Source organism: Chenopodium album, chromosome 4 (genome assembly GCF_948465745.1).
Source record: "Chenopodium album chromosome 4, dcCheAlbu1.1, whole genome shotgun sequence".
In the NCBI taxonomy this organism is placed as follows: Eukaryota; Viridiplantae; Streptophyta; class Magnoliopsida; order Caryophyllales; family Amaranthaceae; genus Chenopodium; species Chenopodium album.
Window position 1 is genome coordinate 22,984,725 of NC_137837.1, and position 17,206 is coordinate 23,001,930.

The 17,206-nt window shown below is 38.2% G+C and overlaps 2 protein-coding genes across 3 annotated transcripts; both read right to left on the minus strand.

Annotated features, from left to right (window-relative positions):
• Positions 1-1,512: 1,512 nt before the first annotated feature.
• LOC145626850 (sucrose-phosphatase 2-like) lies at positions 1,513-8,307 on the minus strand. 2 transcript variants are annotated; one of them, XM_081679324.1, is made up of 9 exons: positions 8,032-8,079; positions 7,218-7,315; positions 6,826-7,125; positions 6,585-6,686; positions 6,301-6,489; positions 5,900-6,190; positions 5,503-5,689; positions 2,082-2,128; positions 1,513-1,985 (listed from the first exon to the last, which is right to left on the minus strand). In XM_081679324.1, exons 2-9 carry the CDS (start codon positions 7,275-7,277, stop codon positions 1,902-1,904), a joined length of 1,260 nt encoding a protein of 419 aa, XP_081535450.1. In that variant the 5' UTR covers positions 7,278-7,315; positions 8,032-8,079; the 3' UTR covers positions 1,513-1,901. The 2 variants fall into 2 exon arrangements, with proteins under 2 accessions (XP_081535450.1, XP_081535449.1); XM_081679323.1 differs by having other exon boundaries at positions 1,514-1,985; positions 7,218-7,321; positions 8,032-8,307.
• A 1,277-nt stretch (positions 8,308-9,584) lies between these two features.
• LOC145627790 (serine/threonine-protein phosphatase 7 long form homolog) lies at positions 9,585-10,732 on the minus strand. Its single transcript, XM_081680137.1, has 3 exons — positions 10,344-10,732; positions 9,992-10,079; positions 9,585-9,899 (listed from the first exon to the last, which is right to left on the minus strand). The coding sequence occupies exons 1-3, from the start codon at positions 10,730-10,732 to the stop codon at positions 9,585-9,587; spliced, it is 792 nt and encodes a 263-aa protein (XP_081536263.1).
• Between the last annotated feature and the right edge of the window lie 6,474 nt (positions 10,733-17,206).

Below are 17,206 nucleotides of genomic sequence, written 5' to 3' on the forward strand. Positions count from 1 at the left end.
TGATTCAACAACAATAACAGGCCATTCTCCACAGCCATCCCTCTCGGCTTCTCTTTTTGTTTTATTGCCTTTTTCTTTTAACGGCCCAACCTTCAGCGTCTTTTTTTGCAGCAATTCTAGATGCCTATTCATCTGTTGCGTCACATCTCTAACGTACAACCGAAAACGTGCAATATTTTCTGCCTTTGATTGCGCCGGATTCAGTCGCCACGTTGGTGGTGTAAATGCTTTTTCGGAGGTTGCTGTGCTACCGGTACTCCCCATTGTCTTAGGCAAAAACTAAACACTCAGCCTCACAAGAATTTAAACTTCGAAAAAAAAGAGAAATAGATAGAAAATAGAAGGCAGAACAAAACAACAGGATGGACCACTCAAAAATACATAAACCAATTACAACAGAATCTTACCAAAAAAACACACCCAATGACTTTCCAAATACGGCCGTCTACAAATTTACATATCCTACCACTAGAACTCTAGAAGAATTCAAGTATAGAACTTCCTTTTTCATACATGTCCTTGTATATACAATATATACCAGTTATCATTATGTCGTCTTATAATACATCATTTGCTTAGTTGCATTTCAATAAGGCATCAAGGGTGCACACATCTGAGACCCATTTATAATAGTTTACCACCATTTCTTAAGCAAAGACAAATTTCTTAACCCTTACAATTACTAGCAATCACTAATTGTTTACAATATTAGTATACATCCATCACTAAGATAATAAGAACGTTGCACCCCGTGCAAACTAAACAAAAAGCTCGTAGTTAAAACATATTTATAAGTTGCCCTTAGCTTTACGTGACTTGAACATAGGTGCATATATAACCCCAATAACAATTCAACGAGGCTTCCTTATCTAAATGTCGGGGGGGGGGGGGGGCACGCGCAACGCGCGTGCTCCAACGACTAGTATTTACAAAAGACTAGCTACAAAGTAAGCTAAACTGAACATAGTTCGGCTAGGTTTATACTAATATTATCAAGTTTAACTTCAAGATTAAACTTGGCTTGAAGTGAAAAGCCTTGTTAAAACAAGTTCTAACGATCCGAACTTTAGCTTATTGAAATGACGCAATATGTTGACCCAAATTTGATCCGACCCGAAGTGACCCAATCAAAATGACATGACACGAACTTGACCTGATACCCGACTTAACCCGATTTTTGAATGACCTGAAACCCGAAATGATCTGACCCGAACGCGTTTCAAAATGACCCGACCCAAATGATGACCCGATTTGTTGGGTCTAGTGATTGGGCATAAATTTGTTTATTTGTTTGCTTTTCTTCTTGTTCTTTTTGAAGAAAAGTTGGGAGTTAGATTCACACCATCACTTCAAGAGCAAGTCTTCAACAAAATGACAAGTTGTAATAATGTAATTCAATTTTTGTCAAAATGTACAAATCTTATTTTATGCTAAATTGTCGCAAACCTAAAATACCCCTCCTAGACATGTTCAGAATTCACTGTTATCTCAGAATAAATTATTGTGAGGCCATCTAATACAAAACCTGGCTTTACTAGACAAAGTTCAATAAACCTCCAAGTCTTCAACCATGACAATTTTAAAAAAATGACCATTGTGTATAAATTGCATTCATGTGATTAAAAATGCATACACTGCTCTAACCAAACCCTTTATCTATAACAGCAAGCAGCGTACAGGAAAGTTTAATTTGTCTCCCTTATCAGCACCATTGTATCTGTAACTTACATGGTTTTATGAAACTTATAACTCCATATCCATTCCTGGAAGAGAAGCAAGGAGAAGTTAGTTATTTTCCCCAGATATTTAGCACTTCTACGGTTCTACCCATGAACGAACAACCTCCAATAGTAATTGTCATTCCTTCTTTTAGGTATACTTCGACCTTCTTAGTCAAGGTTCTAGAACAGCCACACCCTTTCAGTTTCTAACGTGCTTCCGTTCATCCATGTCTGGTGTACATGCATCCAAGTGAATCCTTCGGGCTGAAATTCATGCACAACTTATATCAGCACGACTGTCAAGCTGAGTCTTTTTTGAATCTAAGGATTTAGCTGATCAAAACTTTTTTGAAATGATACCTTTAAGTTCAGTAAAACTGTTGTTAAACAGCAACGGCACTCCTTACCTAGACACGCCATAGCAAAATTTATCAAGACAGCAAAGATTCTGGTTATTTCAACAGCAAGACAAACATACTACAGTATGATATCACAAACTACATTGAGAGGAAAATGGATTACTCAGAACCCATGAATATTTAAAAATATATCAGAGTCCATGTCATAATATGGATGGAATATACGATAAAAGAATTCAACATTGGTTCAGATATTCTCTTCCCAAAATCATACTCTAGTAATAAAAATTATCGGCATTGAGAACCAAATCCCCTCCAGCAAAGCAAGATGATAAGTGATCATTGAATCCGATTAGATAAAAGATTTCAATCCAAAAAGAATTTGAGTGGAGAGAATTGCATGAAAACCAACTGTGGCATATAATGTTTCTTGCAGATAAAATGTGAGTTGATTTGTTAAACTGTAAAGATAGAAGTACACGACACAATTCAAGGATGATAAAGATTTGATATGAGGCTTTGACCCTTTAAATGAAAGCTATAATTCAATGTATTTGGGCCATCAACATATCCAATGGAAAGACCCTGTATCCATTGGCAGAGTTGAGTTGCTGAATGTTCTAAGATATATATATTATTTAATGTTACTGAGGTGAAAAGCAAGGCCTGCCTGCTACAGACTTCTGCAATAAGTGCTTGTGAGCTATTAAATGGTTACGAGAACTGCAGATAACCTGTAAAAGTTCAGTATCTGAAGCTTCTACATCTGAAAGAGCAAATTGAAGTCCTTACTGTTCGATCAGCTCTGAGACAAGGTAGGACCACCAGAAAAGCAAAGAAAACGGACAGAGTGATGAATCTTAATCATATTTGAAGAGATCAAATGAAGAAGACAGTAGTTGCAATCTATATATTACAATACACCAAAGGTTCCCTGGCTAACAAGGACCTAAAAAACGAAATAATCAGAATGCAGTAAATGAAATGGTCTTACTGCTGCTCATTTGAGGACAATATGACTATGACTCTATGAGCTAGGGATCAAATTGAGTCAAGTTCAATATGCTCAAATTCAACTCATGGTCCAATTTGACAGAAGAAAAGCTTTAGTCAAATTGATTCATTGATTTGATGATTTCCCTAACCTGAATAAGTGCTTAAAGTTAAATATCAAAACAGCAAAACAATTTGGAGTACTTGTAAAAAAATTAACATCCAACTAACAATGTCTTCCTGCACACTCTCCGAGTGCATTTTCACATGTTAGAGATACACTCAAATTTGAGTCGAGTCGAGTGATTTTGGGTTGAGTTTTGACTGTTAAACTTTGCTAACTCGAGAGTTATCTTGCCAGGTATGATGCAATCAGAAGACAGTAAAGGTAAATTATTAACCTGTCTGGTAAATTTTATCCTAGAGTAGTATAACATAGCAGATTATGTAAATATCTACCCTCTAAATTAATGAGTTGACCCTCCCTTCTGCAATAGAACCCCAAAATAACCAGCCTGATCAAGCTCATTAAATAACCCCTTGTTGGTTTGGGAACTTCCTAAATTTTTTCCAGCAAAAAGCGCATCTTAAAGTTCTGAGAAAATGACAATGGAAAGACAGAAAACAATTTATACATTGCTGTTAACTCAATAACATACAGAAATCTTTATTATACTTTGGGCTTGTTTGGTTCACAAGGGAATTAAATTCCCGTGGGAATTTTTATTTTATGGGAAGTAATTTCCATTATGTACTTCCCAGGAAATGGCCATAATTTGTTTGGTTGGCACCAAAGGAATCTCCCATTTCTATTTACCAAGGGGATGTTAGGTAAATGAATTCCCACAAATTTCTGTTGACTAAGGGGATGTTAGGTAAGTAACTTCTCATGTTTTGCGGGAAATCAATTTTCCTAGAATTATCTATTTCTTCCATTTCTTTTACTTAGTGCTAACCAAACAACTACCAAAAATTATACTTCCCATGAATTTCAACATACCCCCATTTGCAGTAACCTGGTCATCTCTAATAGTATTTTACTAATTTGTTCTACTTTTTTCCTTCTTATTTTTATTTTTATCTGGAAAAATGGAAACTAATAATCCCACCTTTGCCACTTCTGCTCAAAACAATCCCACCTTTTCGAATTCCCAAAATAATCCCACCTTTGACCCCCATCTTCAAAAATGAGCCTTTTACCGGTTTGTAAAATTGGTAACTTATTTTAGAAGGTGACTTGCCACGTGTCACCTTCTAATTGGTACAATTTTAATTTTTGCAATTTTTTTTTAAAAAAAAAAAAAAAAAAACTCCCCACCACCGTCCACCGCATCACACACCACTTCACCACCCCTCCCCTTTCCCCACCTCCCCAATCCTGGTTTCGTGGGTGAGATCGGGGTTCGTGGGTGGTCGAGGTTTGTAGGCGGCGGTATTTCGGGGTGGTTTGGGTTTCGTGGGAGATCGGGGTTCATGGGTGGTTTGGGTTTCGTGGGTTGGCCGGGATTCCGGGGTTGGTGGGTTTCGTCGGTTGGTCAAAATTCGGGGTTGGTGGGTTTCGTGGGTGAGATCGGCGGGGGTGGTTTGGGTTTCGTGGGTGGTCGAGATTTGTGGGTGGTGGGACTTTGTGGTGGCCGTGGTTCGTGGGTGGTCGGGATTCGTGGGTGGTGGGGATTCGGGGATGGTGGGTTTCGTGGGTGAGATCGGCGGGGGTGTTTGGGTTTCGTGGCCATCGTGGGTGGTGGGGATTGAGGGTGGTGGGAGTTTGTGGTGGCTGGAATTTGTGGGCGGTGGTGTTTCGGGGTGGCTGAGGTGGTTGGTGTTAAGCGGGTTTTATGGGTGGATGGCGATGGTCAGGGTTAGGAGAGAGAAAGAAGGTGGTTGGGTTAGGTGGTGATGTGGTGGTGGTTATGGCGGATAGCTAAGTGGGAGATGAGAGATTGAAAAAAAAAAAAAAGAAGTTAACCTGTTAAACAAGTTGTGTGTTAAAAGGCTCATTTTGAAAAGATGAGGGTCAAAGGTGGGATTATTTTGGGAATTCGAAAAGTTGAGATTGTTTTGAGCAGAAGTGGCAAAGGTGGGATTATTAGTTTCCATTTTTCCTTTTTATTTTTATTTCCTCTCCTCTTTTCTCTCTTCTCTCGTATGTCTTCATGTGTTATTCTTTGGACAAATTCATCAATCTAGGCCATGTAAGGAAAAAATATAGCTATGGAAATGATTTATGCTATAAAACCTAATCCATACTAGCTATTTTTTAAATCTCACATAATCCTAACCGGAGTTTAATTGTGGTTTATGATAAGGAAGGTTTGTTAAGCAAAAACAATTAGAACTTATCAATCACTACAAGCACGACAAAAAAAAAAAAAAAAAAAAAAAAAAAAAAAAAAAAAAAAAAAAAAAAAAGAGAAAGAGAGATTTATCACCTGACAATTCCCACTTGTCGAATTTCACAAGCCAAGTATCAGAACCAATCTGAGCAGAAGAAACTCGATCAACCCACACCGTAAATCGGCGACCTTGCATATGTCCATAAGACTTCTCCAGTGCATCTAAGCAGTCATAGAGAGGTTTCTCTACTCCAGAAGCATGGACAAAGACCCCTGATGAAAGCTGGTTGTCAAATAACAAAAAGAAACACAAGTGGCTTTAGCATCTCAACCAAAACTATACAACATGAAAATTTTCTCAGCCTTCTAATTATAATTGCAAAGTTGAGAACAATATGTCCTTGTATGTATGCGTTCTAGGATAACAAAGTTCATCTCTAGAGGAAGTACTAATTATGTAGTTCTATGATGAGATATTCAGAATCACACGTACAAAATTTGACTTCAAGTTCTGAATAAATTTCTCAGACTTGTCAACTTCTCCACGTTGCCATTTCTCACAAGCCAGATACATATTAACAACTTCAAATCCCGGATTCATATTTTGCTTTGAGTATTCCAAAGAGTCCATCTTATCCCTTGGTGATATACAAGGCCCTAGATCAAAATGGCCAATGGCTTGTATGATACCAGCAGCACATCTTTCAGAGGAATGAAGTATATTCTGGTTGTTTTTCGCATTTAATGCATGCCATTGCAGTAACTCTTCTTGTGCATTACTGACCTGCATGTGAATAGATGAGAGATGCTTTGCTAACTGAAAAATTAATATCAACTAAAATGAAAGAATACACAGGAAAACAAACGACGTTTTGGATATACTTAAGTACTAACCATGACACCATAAACTCCTGGAACACTGAACAGCTCGGCATCATTTCCCGAATCACCACATACAAGAGTGTTCCTAGGAGTTTTACCATCAAATTTATTCGTTAGGTATGAGAGAGCCTGTCCTTTGCCAGCTCCTCTTGGCAACACATCCAGAGCAACCCCGCCACTATAGATAATTTTGATGTCTAACTGAGAAATAACATTTTTCTGATCAAGTGTTCAAAATAGAAGGGGATAACCTCTTTGAAGTATCAGAGTTGCAAAAGGATACCAGAAAATTTTACCCCTCTTTCTACTAGGCGTGCTTCAAGAACCTCAATCACTTTGGACGCCTTGGCCTTGTCCACGAAGAAGCTAACCTTGTGAGGCCGCTGCTCAGTTTCAGACTGTGTTCAGCATTTGAAAATAGGCTCTATGAATATCTACTCATCCATTGAAATCCAAAAGTGCGTATATTACATTATTTTGCAAAAAGAAATATCTCATTGGAAATTTGGCATATCTGCCAATAGCCTAAAGTGAGACCTGAAGCACAAGTTCGGAAAACTTATCAGTTTCTTCTGTCACAATCTTTCGATCCCACTTGTGATTGAGAGATTGTTCCCAATCAACATCAGGCACGAAAGAATCCCCATAAGCAATCTCAGTTCCCACAGACATAACAGTTATATCTGGAGTAAGCAAGGGTTTTTCATTCCTAAACTCTTTGTAGCTAATAGGTGATCGCCCCGTAGAAAACACCAGTAGGGAATCATGGCGAAAATATGCTTCCCACAGTGCATTGAACCTTAAGAGAGCATTATTCTCAGAATCATTATGATCAACCTGTGAATACCACCATCTCCGATGAACAAAACAACAAGATATTGAAACCAAAAGCGGACTAGTTTCATGAGGTAAGGAAAAAGAAACAATACCATTGTGTAGTCAAGATCTGAAACTAGCATAACGCGTGCTGCATTGTCTAGGCGATCCATAGTATCATGCCCCGTATAATTCCAACTTATTAACAAGTCTGTCTCTGCTCAGAAGTCAGAATACATGATCATATTAGCATTAACATGAACACAATTTTAGGCATTTTTCTATGGAATCATCTAATTTCCAACCCTGTGCGCAAAACTACCCTTCAATGTCAAATTTTCTCTGACTTTTGAAACAAAAGAACCAATTTATACATTCATCAAAGACCAATTAAGTCAAAATTTTGAACATGTGAGTACCTAACACACATTAGGAGTATAAATGATCAATTTGACATTTTTGCATATTTATAAAGCTATGTGACTATAAGTTAGCTATATAATCTTGCGTTTTCGCTTATCATATCATTTAATCATATATATATAAATGGGGTAAATGTCATTAATCGATCTTTTAATAGTTATATGAGCATGGAATTGACAATAAAAACATCTAACATTTTCAACTGATTCAATTGGATTAGCTTACAATTCTATAACAGATGTGCATAAATAAACTGTCAAACTCGTCAAATGGGAATCAACGATCATTGCCAAAGGACAAAAATCATAAAATAACGGGTAATTCTTAATTTCTTACCCCAGAAAATAGAATTAAACTTTAAAAAAAAAAAAAAAACATGAAAAAAATAAAATGCAATTTCATCAAGATTGAATCATAAGTAGATAAAAACTCAGTACATTAAAAAAGAAAAAAGTTCCAATATTTCGGATTGAAGCCAAAGTACCAGCAGAATAACATATTTACCAGTTTTATGAGGAGCTTGAATCTCTCTGTCTTCAGAGTAAAATGCCAAAAAATTTCTCAAGCACCGACTATAACAAAAGGAATCCTAATTATCACGGAGCATTTACGTACGTATGGAGGCTTTTTAAAAAAAAAATAAAAAAAATCATATGTCTAATAACATTTCTGTAAATAAATCAGTAAAATATCTCAATTAGGTAACATTTTCAAGCCTTTCCTTCCCAAAATAATGTTGGGAAAACACGCAATTTTCAAAATACAACCAATCTTTTTATAATTCCCACCGGACCGTCCACGTCAGCTAATGAGAACAAACTGGTTTTTTTTTTTTTTTTTTTTTTTTTCTCGGTCCAGCAACAAACAACTACTTGAATTAGCGGTGTTAAGAGAATAAACTGCTACTTCAAGTAGCGATTTTAATTTCATACACCGCTACTTGGGTTTATAAAATGAAAACCGCTTTTGCTGTAAATTTTTTTTAAAACAAAATATTAGTAAATCAGCCAAAAAAAACCTGCAAGTGTACCTGTAAAACCTTAAAACCTACTATTCAGCCTGGAAAGTCCATATACCATATCTTCTACACAACCACCACAAATAACAAGTTACTTAAACATTCTAATCCATGGAAGTCAAAATTGTATTAAGGTAATCTAAGAGCAATGCCAAATACTTATCAAATAATAAAATATAAACAAAGTCTCAAATACTAATCATTTGCAAAATAGCATATGTCAATGGTACCAAAATATACACCTAGCTCGTACGTTGCTTCTTCCCATGAAATGATGATGAAGGTGATGTAGTTGTCTCGTCCTATGGAATATCATGTAGGCCAACTCCAACTCCAAGCTGAGACTTACTATTTCCACGCCATCGAACTCTTTGATATTGGTGTTGCACTAGTGGAGGAGATGTGACGATGATATGTTGAGGAGAAACAAGTAGAGTTTGAGGAGGAGGAGGAAAGGGTGGGGGAGGTGGAAAAAGTGGAGCATAAGTGACAATTGGATGTCGAACCGTAGGAGAGGGAGAAGGACCATGTAAAGGAGAGGGGGAAGGAGCATGCAAGGGAGAGAGAATGGGAGTCGGTGGATGAAAGGCACGTGATGAATGACCACCACGATGGGATGGTGGTCTAATCGGCCGAGTGTGCACAATAGAAGCAGAAGAAGATAGTGAGGTGGACACTAGAGGCTGCTTAATAAGGTGTGAATGCCCCACCCTAGACAAGGTCTGCACACAAAATGATGTAAGACTCTGTATCATTTGAATGGAAAATGGTAGAGCCTTGTGTGGTGGCAAATCAGAGATGGTCTTAGTAGCTCTCGATAGCTTCGCGTGCAAATCAGCAACTGCATGTGCCTGCATTGAAGTTAGTTTTATTGTTAGTACAATGAATTCAAAAATGAAATAACTACTTTATAATTGAAATGAAATGAAGTTCATACAAGTACTAGGTTCGAGCTAGATGGCTGGTAATGACTTGGGGGGCGTGGCTGCGAAGGTGGAGTAATGATCTACCTCGTGATGCGATGGTACCAAGCCATGTACTATGTCATGACTAGTGAAGAAGTCCCAGTGAACGGGTTACCCTGGACTACTAATGCCTCTCGTCGATCCCAATCATGTACATGGTCCGAATGTCGAATCTCCCAGTTACGCTGTCCTCTTCGATCCTTCTTGTGTAGAGCAATGTCTGTGACTACTGCCTCTGGGATCGGCTGCTCTAAACCGAACTGACGCATGACTCGTTCTGGGAGGTGGAACTCAACGACGTCAAAGCAAATAAGAGGGGCGCGTTTACACCAAATGTGAATGTCTGGAAGTCGCTCCATAACCGCCACGGTATATGGCTGCCAAATCATCTAATTCCCAAAATAGGTATGTTAATTGTATAAGTTAATATAACTATTATAATGAACAAATACCAATGCATAAAAAAAAACAACAATTATACCTGGTCCTCTTGCTGATGGTCAAACGCACCTCGATAGTATGAGAGTCCAGAAGCAGTATGCGCACACGAAAGATGTACACGTAGCCAACTTTAAAAATAGTTAATAATAATTCTTAGTTTTAATCAGGGACAACAATGTAAGAACTAAAACTGTAAGCAATACACTACCTGCATGCCAAGGAGACAACACCTTGCTCATGCTGAGTCCCTAAAATATCATCCTCTTCCTGAAGGTCCTCCTGTGGCCGATCTCGAGGCTTCCTTACATAGGGTCGACCAATACAAATGTGCTCCCATGACCACAACTGCACTAGGATAAGTGGGCCTCCAATCTGACACGCTCCTCTCTCACATGCTTAACAGAGTTGACGGTACAAAACCAAGAGTCGCACTCCCCCAACTATAGGTCGAAGGTGTCTCCCAATCTCTAAGTAACGGCAAGTAGTAGAGTGACACATCATCGCCTCTCCTGTCCGCGAAGAGAATAGATCCCATGAGAGTAAGAATGTAAGCACGACTATGTCGCTGAACAGTAACGTCATTGACTCCCTTTGGAATCTGTGAGAAGTGTCGTCTGAGCCATGTCAACTTCAAAGAAGATCCCTCTAAAAAAGGCTTACCCTTATCATCAACGCTAGGTCGAACTCCAAGCAACTCCTCAACAAGGTCATGCCATCCCTCAAACGGTGGACCAATGACAAGTGGGCCGTGAACTTTCAAAACTAACAACATTAGGCCCATTGTAAGTGGACCAATGGAAAGGATCAAGAACTGGTGTGAAACACTTTGAGTATGAAAGTCCGTATTCGGCAGTCCTAAAAAAAGAATCCATAAAATCTGAGTTTGATAGGCTTCGATGCCGACAAACTGCTAGGACATGAGAGCATGGTAACTTGTATATTTTTAACTTCTCACAACTACATGTCTTTCTCATCAAATTCACAGTGTGGGAGTTACCACCTTTACCCGCTTTTCTCCTTCCACGACCTGTCGTAACTTGATACAACCCTATGGTATCATAGTCAAAAGCAACAAACTCATGGTGCATGGCTTTCTCCATGTTGGCCTCTATTGTCTTTGTAGCCTTTTCTGATAACTCATGGCCCTCTTAAAGTCTTCTTTTACTCCAACTTCGTCTAGTTGCAAAATAGGAGTTAACTCGAAAAAAGGTCATTTGCACTAAGGCAGTTATCGGGAGACAACAAGCCCATTTTAAGACTCCATTGAAAACTTCTGACATATTTGTAGTTGTAGACACCCATTTGTGTCTCCCCAAAACCAAACCCGATGATGAGTACCTTTCACGTCGAATCATAATCGAATGAAGTGAAAGTGTGGAAAGTTTAGTGTTGCGGATGGTTTTAATTTTTTTTCTTTTCTCTCTGTTTTTGAAAACCTATTTTAAGAAAACAGCCAATCCAGTTTGGTTGGTTCATAGCAAGGGTACAATAATGGTGTAGTTGGATGGGGCTTGAAAAGAGCTTTCCAACGATATATTATAAGCCCAATTCCGATGAATAATGAGGAAGTTATGGCCAAATTACTAAACTGGGCCCGGTTTGAGCTTTATATGCGGCCCAATGATCTAGAGGGAGGCCTAATATGGATTTATCATTCCTAATGCAATTAGGAATGGTTTTTGTCTTCTAGATTCTTCTAGAAGGTTCTTTTCATTCCTAATTCAATTAGCATTGATAAATTGACTTTTGTTGACTTTTTAGAGTATTAATTAGAATAAAAGAATGTTTTTAATGAAAATACGATTTTATTCTTCTGTACAGTTAAATTTTATCTGAATTTAGAAAACGCGTAAAAGATTTGATTAGCGCCTAACGCCAGTCGTTAGCGCCTGGCGCTAGCATTAGCGCCTGACGCTAATGTCAGCGTTTGGCGCTAACTTTGTTTTTTCACGTCGAAACTCTGATTTGTTTTTCTATCTTTTTGGCTGATTTTCTCTATAAATAGCCTTCTAAAAACTCCATTTTCAATTATCTACAATAATCTACAATCACCAATTCTCTAATTCTCTTCTCTCTTGAAGCTAAAGCTTATTTTTTCTCTCTCTTTTCTAAACCAACCTTTATACAAAATTCCGCATTCACAAGATCAAGAAACACCTAGCATAGTACGAAGTTGCCTTCGCCCTAGACATGAAAGGTTTTAATTTCTGAGGGTTTGGTCCCAAACCTCTATTTTAATTATTTAATTTAATTCTTTGTTTATTATTTTCCTTGAAGTTACTAACGCGTGCATTTTGTTATTAAAAAGAGGTACGAGGCATCCAAGTAAGTGCTTTAACGGTTTTTATTGATATTATGATGTAGAAATCATGCTTAGGTTGTTATTATGATTCCTAGCGTCATGTTAGGGTGTTTTGATCTTCCTAGTATCATGTTTAGGGTAACAACTAAAAAATGCTAATATCAAGTATGATTAAAAGTATGATGCCTTTTATATTCTTCCTAATATTTATGATTGTTAGTATCATGTTAGGGTTAAAGCTTTGATTTTTATTGTTTAGTGACATGTTAGGGTTTGTTATTAATCTTGTTAGTATCATGCCTAGGATCTTGCTATTATTATTCTTTAACATGAACATGTATATGATTATTTTTATTATTATGATTATTATTATGTTGCTTGTTATTTATTGCTATTGCTTGATCACACCTTTTATGCATGTTTAAAGGGAATTTGTACTTGTAATCACGCTTAATAAGATAATTAATAATCTTGTTTAGGGTTAATTTGATCATAATTCAAGTGATCAGCAATAATAGTTTTGTTTGTGCATTAATATTCAACCAACATAGGTTAAAAAGGTTTAGGGTAATCCAATTGATTGCATGTTAGTCAGAAAGCGCACATGAATACGATCAGAGTAAAGTAGAGGCCTATTATTAGGGCAGGTTCAAGCTCTTTTAGGTTGGATTTGTACCTTCATCCCTGAACTACCAGTCATGGTTCCAGACCTATTAGATTTGACGATCTCCTGGATCGTTAAGGGGTGTAACCTTCACCTCGTGAACGGTTTACAAGTTCCTAAAACTTGTTGGCGACTCTTTTGCTCTATCTTCTTTCCCTTTGGACGCCACCGTACTTTAGTGTATGATCACAATGGGGTTCAAGTTTGGGATAATGCTTGAAATATTCCCTACAATTTTTGGCGACTCCACTGGGGAGGATTTCTATTTCAATTCCTAAAATTTATTTTGGCAATTATTTAGAATGACTGGATGAGACTCGAAAAGTTCTAAGTATTTCATGTGCGTAATTTTGATTAACATTATTGTCATATGCATAAAAAAGATCTCATTGGTAAGACCATCCGTAATGAGTTAAAACATAGGATTTTACACGTAGGAAATTTGAGGGATATCTTTCACAACTAGGATCAAAATAATGCTGCGCGAAACTGAAAAATTTTATCGAGCACAGAAAGCTGCTGAGGCATGTAGGAACTAGCGTCAGCAAACAAAGACTAGCGCCAACATTTTGACGTTAGCGCCAGGCGACAGCTTCTGTCGCCATGCGCTAAAGCCAAAAAGTGGCGCTGGACTCTGTTTGCTGGCGCCAAGTTCTTCCAATACCGAGCCAGAAATATGCGTTCTAATTTTGACCAGTTTTTAGCACTGTTTGCTCGATCCTACTTCCTGATGGAGTTTTTCTCACTTTTCTGAAACCCATATGTGTTCTATATATGGACATAACCCCCTAGAAATTCATGCTCCATCTACCTGATTGAACGCTCTGAGCAACAAAGGGTGCATCCGAGAATGTTGAATTCACCAAACCATGGAAGCGAGTTTTTCTAAACTCGTGGTGTCCCATTCACTCGCGCCAACCCTTCACGGTTAGGCTTCCGCGCGGTGCATCCGGACAATTAACCATGGACCCTCTATTGACTAACCCATATCCCGAACTTTAGAGAACTAGAGCCATGGTTAGGTTGCAAACTCATTGCATCATGTTGTGCCTACTTGACTATTTGTGTATTATTGGTTGTGCATACTCTATGTGTTTTTCCTAACCATTTGTTTGACTTGTGCTAAGATTAAATAAATTGATTTATGGCTAAAAGAACTTTGCCTAATTAATTAATTAATTAATTAGAGTAAATAAAGTTTAATAATTTAATTATAATTGACTTAGTACGACTTTAGGCATACCCTGTAGAGTAATAACACTGAAAGCAGTTCCAGATCGACGCTCCAGCAATGGCGCCAAGATTTGAACTGCAGCGCCACTCTATGGAGTGTAGCGCCTGGCGACAGTCCTGTCATCTGGCGCTACACTGCAAAGAGAGGCGCCAGTCCTGTTGTTTTGGCGACAGTTCGGTTTGTTGCTCGAGTCATCACCTTTTGTCTAATTGAGCAGTTTTCTAGTCGATTTAGTTAATTTTTACTGGTAATTATACCTTGTTAAGTCATTAATCGAGTCTAAGCACTAAGTCCCATGGTCTTACACAAGAGTCAAAGCATGTCACTTACACTCACTGTATAAAGCACACACTAATGTACACTTTGACCATGTCTAAGGAAGTCTTGTATGCGCGTATTTTCCGTCATTTTTTTAGGGGGGTAAGTCAGATATTAATCCTCCAAATAAATCAACTTGTTTGAACCCTATACTTAACTCCAAAATTTGAACCTTATACTTAACTCCTAAATTTGAACCTTATACTTAACTCCCAAAAATATATACCTTATTTTTGCCAAAAATATACACCTATTTTTGCTTTTTCTCTTTCAAACCGTAAAGTCAAGGTTAAATTTGAGTCAAGTAATTAAAACAAAATTGGTTTAATTTACAGCGGGTGGTCAAGAAAGGAAGGGCGTTTGATCAAAGACAACCTTTTTATCTAAGTCCAACTTTTCGACAAACCCATTGCTCGTAAGAGGAAAGCTAAGACAATAATGGCAACTCAAGAGGAAGTCAATGAGCTCAGGAACCAACTGATTACTGTGACTGAGGCGTTAAAGGTTCTAACCCTCAAGATTGATGATCCTGTGAAACAACAACAGATGGACCTCATGCAAGAGAGTATGAGCAAACTGTCTAGCGACTACAAGTTTCAAGGGATTAGCTCACAAGGGGTCTCGGTGGACAAGGATCTTCTTCCGCAGAAGTTCAATGCCAACGACATCCCGAAATTTAAAGCGATTGACAACCCTTACTTTCATTTAAGAGCCTTTGAAACAATAATGAGTATTAAGGGTATTGACAAGAAAGTGTTTCCCTCCTTGTTTTCACTATCTCTCGAAACTGTTTGCCAACAATGGTTCTTTTCTCTTGAGAAAGAAAGAACCTCTACCTAGGAGCCTATAGTAAACGCTTTCGTTGATAGATACAAATGCAATATTCAAGTTGAGACTAACTATAGGGAACTTGAAATCCTCAAGCAGAAAGAGAATGAAGGTTTCACCTCTTTCTTCAACAAATGGAGAGAAACCTCAGCTAAGATGATCGAGGTGCCAAGTGAAAAAGAGTTCGTAAGGTTATTCATCAAAAACCTTCAAGAGAAGTACTCCAAGCATCTCAAATACCAGAATAATCTCCATACCTTCAAGGCCGTCTACGACATTGGAATCAATATTGAAGACGACCTGGCTAAGCTGAAAGCTGCTAACAATAACTCCAACAGAGGCTGGAAAGGCAAGAAGAACGACAATCCTTCTTCTTCCAAAACCACCCACTCGAAAAATGTTAGCACCTTTCACTTAAGTGAAGTCCTTGCTATGAATAATCAAGGACAAAATAAACCATTTAGGAGGAACTTTACACCTATCGGTATGAGTTATGACACAACATTTGACCGATTAAATGCAAAAGGTCTTATAACTCCTATTGGACCATTTGGGGACCCACCAGTCGAGAAGAGGATGGCGAATTGGAACCCCAATGCACATTGCAAGTATCACCAAGGTAGGGGCCATCTTACCGAGAATTGTTGGAAGCTTAAGGAAGCTATCCAAGACTTAATCGACAATAACAAGTTACCATTGACTCCTGCCAGTAAGAAGCCAAGTATTGATAATGCGCCTCTCGCTCACTCCTTGGCCATCTCTGATGAGGAAAACGAGGTTGATCCCTCATCTCTCATCAAACCTGTCGAAGAAATCCATGCTATCGAAGAAGAGGTGGAGATCTTTCTCGATGCCATGGATAACCTTTCAGAATTAACAAGTAAAGAGGACATACAATTGCTTACACTGTCCATGTTAGAGGGATCAAACTTGCTACGTGAAGCTCTCGAAGTTGCGAAGAAACTTCAGAAAAAGTGTGACGAGGTTCCACCCTCGAAAAATAAACCCCGGAGAGAGTTCAAACCCATGGGAATGACCTATGATGCTATCTTTGATCGTCTCTATGATCAAGGATTAATCAAACCTATTGGCCCCACTAAGGATCCAACATCAGAAAAGCGATCTTCAAGATGAGATCCCAAGTCCTACTGCAAGTACCATCGAGGGAACGGTCATACCACAAATGAATGTTACAGATTTCGAAACCTCATTCAAGATCTCATGAAAGCGAATAAGATCCCATTGCCTCTAGCTAGCGAGGAAACGAAGAAACACTTTTCTTTGCAAGTAATCGATAAACCCAAGAGGAGTAATAGACTCTATACTCCAATTGGGATTCTGTAGGCGTCGCTCGAAGTGCGCCTACGTTAAAAGCATGTGTGAATATGCTTGGTACTCATAGGAAGTGGGAATTGACGTAATACGATTAGGGACAAATAAAGTAGTTTGCCGCCAACAAGTTTTTAAGGAACTTGTAAACCGTTCACGGATCATAAAGGCAACCACGAATAAGGGACAACGATAGGCAACAACGATTGACCCGTGAAGGTTACACCCCATTCATAATCCATGAGATTACTAACTCCATATGGTTCGGAACCACGAAAGGAGGATCGGGGATGATGGTACGAAGTGAGTCATGGAGTCGCATTCGCCCGTATTGGCCTATACTCGATTCTTATATTGAAAAGTATTCCTGTGATCTCAAAGGCATACAAATAATGATTCAATTCGCTCCAAACTATTATTTAACTAAATTGGTTTAAGATTAATGCACACATTATTCTAAAATATTGGTGATCACTTCAATTAATAACAAGATTAAAAAGGATCCTAAACCGGTTGTCCAAATTATCTTATTAGGCGTGATTTTCAATTACATATTCCCTTTAAACATGCAATATGGTGA

What these genes read in the sequence shown, in the direction of transcription:
- LOC145627790 (XM_081680137.1), bottom strand. Translation starts at nt 10,732, where the DNA reads ATGGGCCTAATGTTGTTAGTTTTGAAAGTTCACGGCCCACTTGTCATT. An exon ending in CCGTCAACTCTGTTAAGCAT is followed by an intron (nt 10,080 to 10,343) that starts GTGAGAGAGGAG and finishes CTATTTTTAAAG; the next exon opens with TTGGCTACGTGTACATCTTT. An exon ending in ACCATCAGCAAGAGGACCAG is followed by an intron (nt 9,900 to 9,991) that starts GTATAATTGTTG and finishes TTTGGGAATTAG; the next exon opens with ATGATTTGGCAGCCATATAC.
- LOC145626850 (XM_081679324.1), bottom strand. Translation starts at nt 7,277, where the DNA reads ATGGATCGCCTAGACAATGCAGCACGCGTTATGCTAGTTTCAGATCTT. An exon ending in TTTCCGAACTTGTGCTTCAG is followed by an intron (nt 6,687 to 6,825) that starts GTCTCACTTTAG and finishes TGCTGAACACAG; the next exon opens with TCTGAAACTGAGCAGCGGCC. An exon ending in CGACAAGTGGGAATTGTCAG is followed by an intron (nt 2,129 to 5,502) that starts GTGATAAATCTC and finishes TGGCGTGTCTAG; the next exon opens with GTAAGGAGTGCCGTTGCTGT.